Source organism: Lontra canadensis, unplaced genomic scaffold (assembly GCF_010015895.1).
Source record: "Lontra canadensis isolate GAN:19392208 unplaced genomic scaffold, GSC_riverotter_1.0 scaffold35, whole genome shotgun sequence".
NCBI classification, from domain to species: Eukaryota; Metazoa; Chordata; class Mammalia; order Carnivora; family Mustelidae; genus Lontra; species Lontra canadensis.
The window spans coordinates 16,933,652-16,949,051 of record NW_022631029.1 but is presented as its reverse complement, the minus strand read 5'-3'; the positions used below and the strand labels follow the sequence as shown (position 1 = coordinate 16,949,051).

The window sequence follows — 15,400 nt, the reverse complement described above, 5'->3', positions numbered from 1 at the left end:
AGTTCCGGACTAATAGAAGAGAAGTACCTGTAATTATTGATACTTTATAGTAAAAAGCAGACCTTGAGATACATACAAAGAATCAGAGGAGCCCTGGAGAGTCTGAAGGGTACACAGAGAAGGTGGCATTGAACTGGCTCTTACAAGTTGGGGGGAAATGGGAGAGAAGGAATGAGAAGGGAACTCCACATAGAGGGAGGAACATTGTGAAATTTTTCTTATCAAGGATAGGTACTGTAAACACAGCAGCCACCACAATTGCTGATAAAATACAAGGATGACAAATCCGGAGACATTCTTTGAATCTCTTGAAAGTCATTTTACTGGAATTGTCACTAAGGCATTCTATCTTCCCAGCAGCAGACAGAACCCTCGAGTGTGTGGCTGAACGGGGAGACTTTCTTGTCCTTGACTCGGTCTACCTGGAGTTTCACCTGGTTGTTGCATGAGCATGTCCTCCTGCCAGAAAAATGACCAGATTTTCATGGGTTTATCACAGTTTTATAAGTCTTGAGTTTGTCAACTTTTCTTTTTTTCTTTTTTTTCAATTTATTTTATTTTATCTCTTTTCCGTGTTCAAAAATTCATTGTTTATGTACCACACCCAGTGCTCCATGCAATACGTGCCCTTCCTTCAGAGTATCAGCCATGCTCAAGCAACTGGTATGCCTTTCATGAGACAGAAGAAATACCTTGTTTTTCCTGTGCTCAGATCGTCCCAGTTAAGTTGAGAAACTTTAAGGAAAAAAAGTAGAAGATAAAAAGCCATTTCAGTTAAAAAACAAAACAGAACAAAAAAACCTCCCAGAATTTGTGGAGACCCCATCGAGTTTTTTGGCTTAACAATTGTGTCTTCAAGCCATACATCAATGATGGTGTGCCAATTGTGAGTTAGAATAATACATCATGAGAAGGACAGTGCTCTCATGATATATGGGCACAGTACATCATTTCAGCATCATGGCTTTGATGATATATGGCTCCAAACCACAATGAGAGTTTAAAGGAGCTTTTAGCGACCAGACAGCTTTAAATTTCAAATTTTCTAAAAATTAAGGTCTTCTCAAGTCAAATAAAAGCAAGATGATGGAATCTGTTGCTGTATTAAGTGTCCCTGCCCTCTGAGAGCCTGGGCATGTGTCTTTCCCTCCTGGCTTTAAGCTCAGAACATAGAAATAATGGGCAGAACATAGAAATAATGGGAAGGCTCTTCTTCGATTTTTCCTTCACAAGAGCAGAAGCTCAGAGAACTGAACAGACATGAGCTAGGTTCAAGGAGTCTGTTTTGCCCATCTATTTTCCCCCCATCTTCCGCATGGCAAACCCGAGTAGCTCATCGTCGTAGTGAAGTACTGGGGCACAGGAGATGATTTTCTGTTTTCTTCATTTTAAAGACTGCTTCTGCTGAAACGCAGAACAAAATGAGCACATAAAAAGTCGAATGACTTCCTTACCCATTGCTCACCAATTTGAAACAGGGCCCACAGGAAGACAAACTGGACTTTTCTATCATTTGTCTTTGTAAAACCAATGCACTGATTGCAAATGAGAAGACAACTCGAAGGTGACTGACATCTGGGCCGTTCACCCAGAGTGGGAAATGGGGGCTGTTGCTTAGCTCCATCCCCATTCCTATCTTAATGATGCGTCTATAAGATGCTAATATTGCTGAGGAGAATGTACCGCTTTGCTTAAAAACCACTCACTTTTGGGGGCAAGGAAATCGCTATCCATTAAGAAAGCAGGTGTTGGAAGAACCTCCCCTCCTCCTCTGTTTTTTAATCCTACCGCAGTAAGCGGAACGAAATGAGGAATCTCCCTACTGTTTGTATAATAGGCCCAAACAGGAACAGCAAGAGACAATTGCATTTCAAGTGGCTTCCATTTTCCTTTACTAAGTGAATTAGAGGCAAGCATGGCGGTAGAGAGGCTGCCATGTGGAGAGAAACATCTGGGCAGGAGGAATTAACACAGTCTCCCTGCCCATTATCTTGCCTCTAGTTTTTCACTCCTTTAGCTTCTTCCACAGATTCTAATTCTCAAATTACAATAGATTTTCGATGTCTGCCTCTTACTCCTCCCTGACTTCCAAAAGGCAAAACATCCTGTTTTCACCAAATAGAACATTTTTTTTTTTTTTTGGTCTCAAAAAAGAAGTTCTGGGCTCCCCCCGCTTCTTATGTAAGTAGCTTACCTATATAATCTGGGTATCAAAGAGGAGAAATAAACACATCCCCCGTTATTCCGAAGCTGTCAGTTGAACCGTCTGAAGACCCGGTGTCTCGAGAGAGGTGGACTATGTCATCACTCGTTTGAAGATTCCCCTAAAATTAATCTGCTTCTTTTCTATAAAGAGAACACTGACACATCATTTAATTACTTTTTTTTCTCATAAGTCAAATGCTTTACTTAGACATCTGTTGTACTAGCACACCATTCATCCATCCGTTTAAGTCATTGTCAATTATACCAGGAGCTACCATATCTGTGAGAACAGTATATGCTCGTAACTGTGCACAGTGCTGAGGGCACATTAGCACATCCAAAACACAAAGACATAAGAGCTGTGACTGTCTCCATTTTTCTAGAGGAGGAAATGGGGCTTACTGAGAACCAGTGAATTGTCCCGGGTCACCAAATCGATCATAGTGGTGGAGCGGAGATTCTCAGGCAGTTTGGTGAGATGTCTACATGCTGTCTTTGTGACACCACTGTCCTTCCCAACTACACAACCAGCATTTGGGTGAAACATGCGTCTGGGTGTATTTGGAATAGTCCAGGGTTAAGCCTGTCGTCATAAACAGGCCAGTGTAGTTGTGAATAGTGTGCCTCCTTTCACGCTCAGAAGTTCCACTGTAGACAGTAAATGCTGTGGTGCCCTAACTAGCAGCATGGTTCTTGCTAGGCAGTCCTACTTCTGCTGATTCTAAGTATTCTCATCTGCCTCTACTAGGCAAACAGAGAAGGAAACGCAGGAGGCTGACTTTGGTGATGTTCTTAAGACGAGGTGGTCGGCAGACTCTGCTCATGGGCTTATTGCCGTTTATGTATCTTCTTTGGAGAAATGCCTATTCCTACTTCTCCTATTTTTATTTTATTTTTTTAACTCTTTTTTAAAAAGATTTTATTTATTTATTTGACAGACAGAGATCACAAGTAGGCAGAGAAGCAGGCAGCGAGAGAGAGAGAGGAGGAAGCAGGCTCCCTGCTGAGCAGAGAACCTGATGCGGGGCTCAATCCCAGGACCCTGGGATCATGACCTGAGCCGAAGGCAGAGGCTTTAAACCACTGAGCCACCCAGGCGCCCCTACTTCTCCTATTTTTAGCTGGAAGGTTGTCTTTTCTTACGTTGTAATAGTTCATATGTCCTATGTACCGGGCCCTATCAGATATATGATCTACAAAACTGTTCTCCCATTCTGTGAGTTGACTCTTCAAGTTTCTTGATGGTAGCCTTTGAAGCCCAGTGTTTTACATTTTGATGATGTTCGCCCTCTTCCGCTTTAAGGACCCTGGGCCCAGGTGGATAATCTGAGATCGTCCACACTCTTCCCCTTTTAAGAGCAACTGGTTAGCAACCTTAATCTTTCTACAACCTACTTCTCCCTTGCCATGGAACCTAATGTATTCACAAGTTCAGGGATCAGGGTGTGAACATACTGGAGGGGTCATTCCCTGCCCGTGATTTGCAGTGGTGTTTGTTATTCTTTAGAATCAGATTTGCCTTCTGAGGTCACTCATTGATCTGAGTGAGGAGGTTCAACTGGCAGCAGCTGGTGGTTGCAGGACACTATTTGTGGAGGAGCCCAGCTCTCTCCCTCTAGCCCTCCCCACCCTTTCCCCTTGCCATGACTGTATTGCTTATAATGAAATCGCACTGTATTCCAGCAAGGGCAAAAGACACCAGTGTGACAACATCGACCATCCTCAAGTGAGTATGAGGTAAAGTAGGTGTGTTCAAAAGGGAAGGAGAAGCTCCGTAGCACAAAAGGGGCAGAGCTACAAAAATGTTGGCAGCATATTAAAACTCAGTGAGATCCCACATTTGGAGGAAAACTGAGAGAGAACAGGGCTTTTGAAGCTAAAATGTGCTGAAGCACAGGGGCCGAGAAAAGGTAGATCTCCTGCTTGATGGAAAGAACTTCAGTTTAATAAATGAGGGAAGTGAAGACTTGTCATTGAACAACTTTGTTCATCTGTATTGATATCGGGCATGGCTTCTAACTAGGAGGAAGTAAGATAGAAATGGAGCTCAGGAGATAACACTGCTCCAAGTGAATTGAATTTTCTAGGCAAAGGCCAGTTCCAACCCATGATCCCAAAAGGACTTGCAGATGTGGTCAAAGACATGACTCAGAAATCACAGAGCTTAAGAGAGGCATCAAGGAGCCGCAGCAACGAGGTGTCCTTGAATTTGGAGTGTGTATGTGGGGGAAGCTGTATGGTCTCCTAAGAGATGGTGTCACGACAGACTTGGGTTCAGATTTCAGTGCTTGGTCACTCTCTTGCAGGAGCTTGGGCAAGTTGCTTAACCTCATTGGGCCTACTTTGCACCTGGAAATGATAATGAATTTATTAGTCACCTTTTGGGAGTATTAGAAGGCTTCATTGAAATGGTGTAAATCATCCTAAGGACTGGCAGGAAGCGAGCCTTCAATAAATGCTAACAGCAATTTCTGGTACTGAAGATAACAATGATCATTGTGGAAACCAGTAGGCTGAGGAAACTTCAGCCAGTATTTCTGCAAAAGTGATTTCTGTCCTCCACCGCCCATATCACCATTGATTTCTTTGCAGGACTCCTTTTCCTTAGAAAGTTGTCTGTGCTTATTTATCTCCCTTTCCTCACCTTCCCCTCTCTCTTAATCCATATCTGTTTTTTTTAATAATAGCTTTATTGAGATATAATTCACATGCCATCAAATTCACTCTTTCAAAGTGTATAGTTCCAAATTTTTCTAGAATATTCACAATGTTGTGCAACCATCACGACTATCTAATTCCCGAATATGTTCATCATCCCCAAAAGAAACTCATGCCCATTAGCAGTAACTCCCCATTCTTCCGTGGAAAATGCTAATTTACTCCCTGTCTGTATGGATTTGCCTATTCTAGACATTTCACAAATGGAATCAGACAATATCTGGCCTTTTATGCCTGGCTTCTTTCATGTGGCATAATTCATTTAGCATAATTCTTTGACTTAACGGTTCTTCATTCCTTTTTTTTTTTTAAGATTTATTTATTTGACAGAGAGAGCACAAGTAGACAGAGAGGCAGGCAGAGAGAGAGAGAGAGAGAGAAAGAGAGAAGCAGGCTCCCTGCTGAGCAGAGAGCCTGATGCGGGACTCGATCCCAGGACCCTGAGATCATGACCTGAGCCGAAGGCAACGGCTTAACCCACTGAGCCACCAAGGCGCCCCTCTTCATTCCTTTTTATTGCTGAATCATGTTCCATTGTCTGGCTATACCGTGTCTTATTGATGCATTCACAACTTGATGGACATTTGGTTTGCTTCCCCTATTTGGCTATTGTGAATAATATTGCTATAAATATTCATGTGCAAGTTTTTGTGTGGACATATGTTTTCTTATCTCTTAGGCACATGCTTAGGCGTAGAATTCTGGGTTTACATGGAAACTCTGTTTAACTCTTCGAGGAAGTGTCAAGCTCTTTTCCAAAGCAGTAATACTCTTTCACCTTTCTGCCAACCGTGTAGGAAGGTTTTAATTCTCCATAGTCTCGCCAACACTTGTTATTGTCTTGCTTTTTTTTTCCTCTCTAATTGCCATTCTGTTGAATATAAGGCAATATTTTCAGTGTGGCTTTGCTTTGTATTTCACTACTGACTAATGATGTTGAATCTGTTTTCAGTTAGGTGTTTATCACCCTGATTTCACTGAAACCAACTCAGGTTTTCAACATTGACACTGATGATTATTCCTTCCTTCTTGAAATTCCTTCCTCTCTCAACTCTAGCACTGACCCTTCCCTGACTTTCCTCACTGTATCCTTGAATCTTTTTTTTTTTCCTTCCCAAACTTCAAATGTTTAAGTGTCCCAATTCTGAATTTTTATCTCTGCCCACTATTTATTTTTCCCTAACACTTATCTTTACCTGCAGTTAAATTGTGTATTTATTTACTTGTATATGTTGCATTACCTATTGGAATGTACGTTTGTGGGGGGAAGGACTTTGTCTTGTTTGGTACTGGTTCCTAGAGTAGTACCTGGTTATAAATAATTTTGCATGAATAACTGTACTAGAAGAGTATAAATAGATGTTATATGAATAAGGACCCAAGATCTCCATTATTAAATAAGTTTCCCGGTTGCTAATTGAACATACTTAATTAAGTGTATTCAATGTGGTTCTTGTCTGATACCTTAATACGCTTATGAGCCTTGTGAAATTTTACTTGACCATGAAACCATTTTTGGTGTGGAGTATGTCATGGCTTTTCTGAAGTATTCTTCTAACTTAAGCAGCTATACTGCTTGAAACACTAGCAAAATTTAAATTCTAGCAAAAAATAAACCCTGGTAAAATTTTGGGAGGGCTTTGTTAAATAGAAGTTTTGCTACCACTTAGAAAGGTAAGAGGTGATCACCAAGGCTCCGTACGAACTCACTAAGGACAGGTTATGTCCAAATATCCCCATGTGTGCCATTCATAGCGCTTTGTTTGTTTGATTTGTTTTGTTGGAATACCATCCTATTGAAAGGCCATGGTAATGGTATTTGTTCACAATAGTGAAGTTGTGAGCTGGCTTTATCATGATTTCCTTTCTCTGAGAAGTCGAGTGTGTTGTCAGGATCTTGTGATCAGTCTGTCACTTAAGAATTTATATCAAGATATCAGGCAGGGTTGAGGTCTGGACCCTTGGGGAGAATTACCTATGTGGTGAGCTGTTTGTTGTCATCAGTGTCACAGTAAATCTTAGTGGCTACCAGTGATCAGGAATGACATTTCCAGGACTGGGTGATAACAGAGCTTATAGAGATAGCCCTGAACACTAAACCCAGGCAGACAAGGTAAAGAAAAGGAGACATAGGATGGGCCTGGACTCTGGAGGTTCCCCTAATATAATATTAAGTCCATGGCCGGGACTGCTTCATTAGTGTACCACAACAAGTCTATCCTTAAGGATAAGGCACAGAGGGTGACAGAGTGCAGGAAGCCAGGGAGCATTTAGTAATAGTAGGTCTTCCATAACCCAGTTGGGCAGACAAAACAGTGAGTGACCCTGGTGCCTCTGGTCACTTTTAGCAGGAAAGAGCTCAGGAACCAGATGGATAGTCTAAAAAGAGGACATTGGCACCACCTGGGAGTTTGCTTGAAATGCACATTTTGGGGGCCCGGGAGGTCCGTGTCTCACCAAGCCCAGATGCACGCTCAACTTTTAGAACTACCAGTCAAAGCAATAGAAAGAAGCTGCAGCCACAAACTAGAACTGTACCCCCACTACAGGAGCTTCTTAAATCTCTTCCTTACTAGAATGGGATCCAGTCCCTGGAGGTGATCTCTACTTGGTCTGAAGGGGAAAAAAATGATAATAAAAAAAGAAAATAAGAATAATAGTGCTGTAGCTACGTGTATTGAGTGCTGATGATGCTTTGCACAGGCTTAGCGGCTTTGAATCCTCTTAATGACCATGTGGGGTAGACACTGTTCCCATTCCTGATGCAGCTGCGGATACAGAGATCCAGGCCCTTCTGAGGCAGGGGCCATGGCCAGTAAGTGGTTGGTCAGGGTTGGCAGCAGGCAGTTGGACAGCAGAGCCCTGGTGTGGAATATCTGATTATTCCACGTACAAGGAAGATGGTGGGTGGGTGGGTGGGTGGATAGAAGAAAGGAAGAAAAGCAGGAAGCAGGGTAGAAAGGAAGGAAGGATAAAAGGAAGAAAGAAAAGGGAAAGAATGAGAGGAAGGAAGGAGAGTTTCAGGTGTGGGAAGCAAGGGTCGAGGGAAGCCTCCTTCCCAGGTGGGCTCTTGCCTTGAACTGTGACATTTTTCTGGTCTCACCTTGAAGTCACACAGCCTGTGTCTTTCGGCATATCCAGCCCAAGCACATCCTCCATTGCTTTCTCCTAAGACTTTGGTCCACGGGCAGTTTGCAAATTTATGTTTCCCCATTTATTTGTTCCCCTTGTCTCCCTACACTCACACAATCTTTGTAACTCGTCCCAGTTACTGAGCAATCCATGACTGCCTTCATCAACTGGAGAATATTCTGGCAAAAACATGTCCTTCTTTGGGGACTGTGCACTCAGGGGCTGATGGGAAGCTCCTCTGCCTTCATTCACCTTGGACCGCCTTGTCCCTACCTCTGCTTTAATAGCATATCATTTTTCCCTTTCTTGTGCAGCGAAGCCACAGGGACACTTAATCTCACATTCTCCAGAGGCCCTCTGGAAGCTCAGAGACTGATCTCCGTAATCAAGAAGGGGTGGGTGTGATCAGGGACTAAGTTTGATTCTTTGTCTGCCTCTCTACCTTTAGGCTTTTCATTTTCACATTCCTCCCCACGGTTTGTAATAAACGCAGGAACATAGCTCAAGGGCAGGAATGAGGTTTAACTTGAGCTGAGGTACAATAGAGGCTATTTGGAAAGTAAAACTTTCAAATGGCAGTTTAGCCTTGAAGAATATACTGAATTAGATATGCAGTGTGCCTTGATTCACGATCTCTGCATAATAGCATAGCTCTGTCTATTACCTGGGTGCTTTCATAGGCTGGAGACATGGGCTGTTTAATAGATGGAACTCATTGAAGGAGCGTCGAAGCTCATGAAGTGTGTGGGGACAAGAGCCACAAGCCCTGGGTTCCTGTATAGACACTGAACCTCCTGCGGGGCCTTGACCACTTCTGAGGGTAGATTTCCTTACCTGTAAAGGGGGTTCTCAGCGTAGAAGTTGCCTCCTGGGATTATTCAGAGCAGTCCATCAGATCAGTGCTAAGCATCGATCTTTCTTATCACAATAAGTCAACGTTTAATAAAGGAGAACTATTTGTATTACTTTTACATGATTTCTGCTTGAAAAACCTTAATTCTGTAACTTGGCCCACACCCTTCGCTACCGTCCCTTATTTGCTCCCACGCAATTTTCCCTTGGCCAAGTCTCATTTCTTGTCACTTTCAGAGTCACTGTGGTCACCTGTCACTTCACAGCACTGGCTAACTATAGCCAAGACTGACAGCTATGAATAATTCCACAGACCCCCTAAAATGTTCTGGCATTTCACTCAAATTCTCATCCATGCCACCACACCGTTCTCCCTTGTTTTAGGCCTCTCTGTTCTCCATGGATTTCAGATACAGTTACTGAAGGTGAACGTTCTCCTCCTCTGGAAAATAATCTAGCAGGAACCAATGTGAAGTAATTGGGCTTCATGGGAGCATCACTGTCAAGTCTAGAAATATATGGGGAGATAATCACATTTCATTTTTTTCCTCTCTCATTCATTTTCAGCATGTTCATGTCCACGTTCTTCCGAGGAAGGCTGGAGACTTTCAAAGGAATGACAGCATCTATGATGAGGTGGGTCTGTTCTCTCTGATCTCATTGCGTGATCACAGGGGCTGTCGGTGTGAGGAAATCAAGCTGATGAACCAGGTATCACCCTGGATATATGGGCTTATGTGGGATTCTGCCCAATATGACTTGGGAAGTGGCAGGAGAAGCCAAGGAGCCAAGAATGTCCATGACAGGAACCAAAGACAAATGAATTATAATGATTTTTTTTTTTTTTCAAATGAAATGTGGCAGAAACCAAGTGTCCTTGTGATTTCCTCCCTCTCATTTCCAAGGACACTAAATATTGTGTGGAGATACAGCCCAGTCTCCACAGGAGAAAATCTACAGTGCTGCTGACCAATGGAAATCAAGCCAACTCATAGATTATTTTTCTAGTCAAATGCTCCATTTAATTTTAACTCAGCTTCTCTCCCCTAATAGCATTTATTCAAAGTGGAACTTTGAATTATCATCAGCAGAACCTAGTTGGCTTGAATGATAGGAGTGCTGCCCATGTATCGTAAACATTTGAGCAGCGAACTGATTTCTGGATATTTCCATTCAAAAATATAAATGTGAAACCACTTATAGAGATGAAGTAGAAAGGCGATCTGCTCCTACGGTCCTCTACCTGGGAAATTTTGGGGGTCTGTGTGCACTATGTGGGGTAAATAACCTTAATGGATATGCTGGTGTAAAATCCTAGATGGATGATTCAATTTAACTACCTATTCTAGACAGGGAAGGGCACATATGTTCCCCAAATGATCAGATGGCAGAGGTGCCCCCAGTGCTTGCTTAGAAAGGGTTTTGAGGCTGTTTCTGGATGAAACAAAGACAAATGCTGTGATTGATTAGCTGTCTCTACCACAGGTGTCACATAAGAAAGGGGTACCAGTCCTGCCATCTTTTTGACACTACTATTCTAACCACTGGAGAGCAATGCTTCAAGTACATTTTTTTTTTTTAATTTTGGTTGTTTATCATGTGGCCCTACCCCTATGATTATCTCCACCTGGTTTTATATTTGTAGGGTTGTGGGTTTTTTTTTTTTTTTTGTATTAGTGTGTCTTTTTTTGTATTTGTAGTGTTTCTTTGCAGTAATTGGATATTAAAATGGCTACCAATACCCTAAAAATAAAGAATGAGAGGTCATCAGTTAATAATGAAACTTTAAATTAATTTTTCTGGGACTCACTGGTTCCTCAGAGGTGACTGGTGATCATGCTTTTGGGACAGCCCTCACTATATTGTGCCTCCTGTGAACTGTAATAGGCCTGTGCCGAGTGAAAGCCTTCTAGTTACACCAGTAACTAGAGTATTGGCTTTTGATTCCTAAATTCCTAAGTACTGGCTTTTGGACCAATTGCTACAAATCTGCATTCCCCAGAGATCCCATCCCTAGACATTCTGACCCAGTGGATTGTGGGGGCACATTGGAATCAGTAATTATGGGAGCATAAGAAAGTGCCCAGGAGATTCTGATCATGGCTAGATTTGGGAATAGTCTCCCAAATTTCTACTTTCTGAAAGTTCTATCCTATAATATTATATAATTTGAACTCGTTTTCATTAGATGTGGAATGTGACTTGGAGTTAGTAAGGGCTTAGTTCAAGTTGGAAGAAAATCAGAATTATGGAGTAATTATAAAGAGATGCCTTTTTTAAAAATATGAGTACTGATCTTATTAACATAAACTAAGGTTAATAAAATGTTGCCAAGTACAGGCTATTTTAATGAATAAATTAGCACATGATTTATATACAAGTGAATACTGCTAAAGTGTTATTAAAAGTGCTTGAAAACACTGTTTTCTTAGGCTGAACTGTCACCTTGAAATCTTATTTATATTCTAAATGCACTTGTGACAGGAGCTGTGGGGCTACATTTCAGCCCAGTCTGAGACACGATGTCCAATGCTGAGGGTGGCATGTGCCCTTTCTCCCCTCCCTTACTCTTTTGCCCTTGTGTGCATGCTCTCACAGCATCTCTAGCCCCATAGATGAGGCAACACATGTTCCTGCTTCTCCCTATTTGGAGAAGCATCGCAGGAGATGGAATTACTATAACAGTTCTATTTTTTTTTTTTCAATTAACTGCTAAGTCCTGCAGTATAGATAGTACCCACTAAGGGAGATCATGGTATAAAACTATGAAGGGATTGAACTTCAGAGACAGGCAGAATTAGTTTTAAATTCAAGTGCTACCTGCTAATTTTGTGACATAGGGCAAAGAATTAAAGCTCTGTGTTTTATCTTTAAAAATGGAGATAATACCCTTCAAAAGCTCGTTGCATGAAATATATGATATACTGTACCTAAAAGCTCATTGTGGGGATTGGTACCTACTAGGCATTTATTAATAGGTAGTGGTTCTATTCTTATTATGATCATTAATTTTGTTTTTCAAAGGACTAGCAGTTGGTGGGTAAAGGCAGAATTTATATTCAAAGCCAGGACATTGGATGCTTCCATTCAACACTCTTTTCAGGGGTCAGATTTCCAATTTTCCCTCTGCCTTTCACTACTCATTCTCAGATTCATCTTCCTCTTTGTGCAAAAATATACTTTTCCAGTTTCAGCACGTAATAAGATAATGTCTAGAAAGTGGCACAAGAAACATGAAGCATTGCACAGGCATTATTGGTACAAGACATAATGTGCATTAGACTGAGTGATCTTAATCAGAAATGATGGAGTGATGAGGGACAGCATTCTTTATGCTGATGGGAGCACTCATTCTAGATTATGTATCTGTCCATGAAATACAGCAAACAGACTTGCTTCGAGGGTGGGGACTGGGAACGGGGACAACAGGAGAGGGGGCTCCATAAAAAGCAATTGTGTTCCTTCTACTGTGGAAACAGAAAATGATGTGTAAAGGAGTGCCAGATTATAAATCGGCTAAGAATGTGGGGTTCTCCCTGGGCCCTGTTTGAGGAGAGAGAGTGACAAACTGGAGAAGGTTCACAGAAAGATGATTGGGATGGCAGAGTCTGGACATGGTGATCTGGGGAGTAGTGGAAGGTGGAGATATTTTGTCTCGAGAAGGGTGGACTTGCAGGGGGAAGGCAGTGACAGAGTCATTATTTCTAAATATTTGCCAGTAGGTGGGAAAAGTATTAAATGATCTGTGTGTCTTTGATGGGAAGGGGGTAGAAATCTGGGGTTTGGGGGCTAAAAGGAACCAGATATCAGCTCAACATAACAATAGATCAAATTGACAGAACTTGCTAAACACTTAGAGTGCCGTGTGTTTGTGTGAGTGATTGGGGGTATGTGGGGGCTTCCTTTTCCCAGATCCATGCAGGCACAGAGTAGATGGCCATGGTTCCTCAGGAGGACTTCTACATCCAGTCCTTGGAGGGACCCCTTGGTTCTAAGATTCCACTCTTTTCCAATCTGGCCCATTGGATCATTACCTTTATTTTTTGGTTAGGCAAGTTCTATAACAACTAGTGTGAGTTGTTGTTGTAGTTGTCATCAGAATAATAGCATTTGGGTTGCTGCCTAATAGGACAAAATTTTTTATGTAGCTCATAGAAATATAAATGTAGTTTTCCTCTGAGGTATGGGTGACCATGCTCTATTGATTTTTCTCATTCTCAACCTGCTTCCTACTTTTTCTCCAGTTCACTCTTGCATATGGTTGGCCCACAGGCTCAGCTTGCCTCCTCATGTGTATTTTATTTTTCCTGCAAAATATTTTTTAATGAGTTTGAATGGTGTTGGGCATGTTACTCATTCTTCAGGTCACTACATCTCCCCCAGCTCCCTGTCTCTTAGCAACGCTTGCCTCATATGTTTATGATCCCCGTCTGGCCACTGAAGCCATTTGTCTGAGATCTCTATTTCATGGACTGCCCCTCTTCCCTCTACTTCTCAAATGTCACTACTCCACAGGATTGTTGGTCTCCTCTACTGTGCATGTCACTTCCCTGTAACTTCCATTTTACCTCCTTGGTTCCTTACATATAGCACTATGGCCCTAGGTAAGTTCTTTAACTTCAGTATACCCTGCCTACCTCTCCAGTTCTTTTTAATTTCATTCTCCCTCACTGCTTGCTTTTGTCAAGTACATTATTCTTGTTCCCACCTCAGGGCCTTGGCACTCATGTTTCCTTTGCTTGTAACCTCCACTGGCTTCCTGTCTTCATCCACATCTCAGCTCAAATATCAGCTCCTTGAAGGGTTCTTTTCATGGATTCCCCCAGCCCATCTGAGATAACTAATCTCTTATCTTCTCCACAATAATTCTATCATATTACTATATTTATTTCCTTCTTAATACTGACCACGCTTGAAATAATTTTTTAGCTTAGTAATCAATGCCTGTGTTCCCAACTATGCTGTAGAGTCTTGGGAACAGGGACCTAATCGGGCAGAGGAGGTCTCCAAGAAATATTTGTTGAATGAATGAGTACATGAGGGAATGAGGCATTGAACTAGAAGAACTTGACATTCCCTACTAGTTCTAACATAATTTAAAGGGAGAGAACATCTTGCTTTTCAGGGGTTCAGTTTATTAACTTGGAGCTACATTGGGTGAGATTCTGACATGGTGATGTCAGCCATCTGAGGCTAATTTAATGGAGAATTTATGGAACAGAATCTGCTGGTCAGAAATCCGTGTGCACACAGTTCCAGATCGCCGCATGTCAGAAGGACGGCAAAGTAATTATAAACCTTGTCTGATTGCTAAGGAAGTCTGGGAGGCACGTGTCAACATTGATAAGTCACTTGCCTCCCCCAAAATCTAGACTCACGTGTCTGCAACAAATACAGATGTGGGATTTGCCGAAAGCAGCCTCCAGAATTCTCTTCCTTTCATTTCAATCTGGATTGTCCTATCTGAGGTTATCTTTATCAGCTCTTCCTCGAGCTTTCTGTCCTGGATGTGTCTTTGTGCATTTTGATCACTAATTTATCTTCCTCATTTCAGAGAGTGAGTCTCCTTTTTCTCCCTCAAAAATGAGTTTACACTCCACCCTTTTCAAGGAAAAATCTCTTATAAAGCCCTTTCAGTAATGTTTTCCATGAAGATCTTATTTGTCCATTGTTCCCAAACCCTTTCTTTATCCATGTTCTTTAAACTTCCATGAATTATGTGAGGCCTTCTCTGAACTCAGTGGGCCCTCCATTATCTTGACAAGTTGATGAAGATTATGATAATGACATAAATGGGTCCTTGGTTAAAAGAGAACATACAGCTAATGTGGGGGAGGGAAACACCCATTGCCTAATGCCATGGTACATTATCTCATTAACTCAGGCTTAATCTAGCTGTGTCCCAAATAAGCAAGTCTCATAACTGTATTAGACAATTCATCAAATGTTTATGGGTGACATTGAATGGTTGTGATTGTGCACTGTATATAAAACCCATTACTGACGAAGGAAGTGACTATTATTAAAGCAAATGGGAATAGCAATCAGCAATTGGACAATTCAACCATGAATTTCATAGACAGAGCAACTGTGGGTTCAAGCATGTCATGGGAAACAATTGCTTGGTTTAACACAATGCATGAACAAAATCAATTTGCTAAAATGCAGGTCATTTGGCCCTGAGGGCTGGAGAAAACTATTATATTGCTGATAATATTTATTGTTGAACTTGGATCTCTTTCACACACCATTTGACAATGGGCTCAAAGTCCATGGGTCCCCAGTTGACTCCAAAAGGGAAGGAATGTTTCAATGAGACAGTTAATTAGCTTCCCCCCGCTTTTGAGTTCAATGATGTCTTCATACTGAGTAATGCATTTTTTACTGTTTGAGAATTTTGGAATGAAAACTTGGTTACCTCTTGTTAAGAATAAAACAGAAACTAACATGGAGGACATTGGGAAATGGGGAGGAGAAGGGAGTTGGGGGAAAT

General features: G+C 41.8%; 1 protein-coding gene across 4 annotated transcripts in view; it reads left to right on the top strand.

Annotated features, from left to right (window-relative positions):
- FHIT (fragile histidine triad diadenosine triphosphatase) overlaps positions 1–15,400 on the top strand; it is a 292,737-nt gene that overhangs the window by 94,825 nt on the left and 182,512 nt on the right. For all 4 annotated transcript variants that reach the window (XM_032868459.1, XM_032868460.1, XM_032868456.1 and 1 more), the window contains one exon: positions 9,475–9,543. In XM_032868459.1, the coding sequence (XP_032724350.1) occupies positions 9,475–9,543 (69 nt within the window). The remainder of the gene's footprint in view (positions 1–9,474; positions 9,544–15,400) is intronic.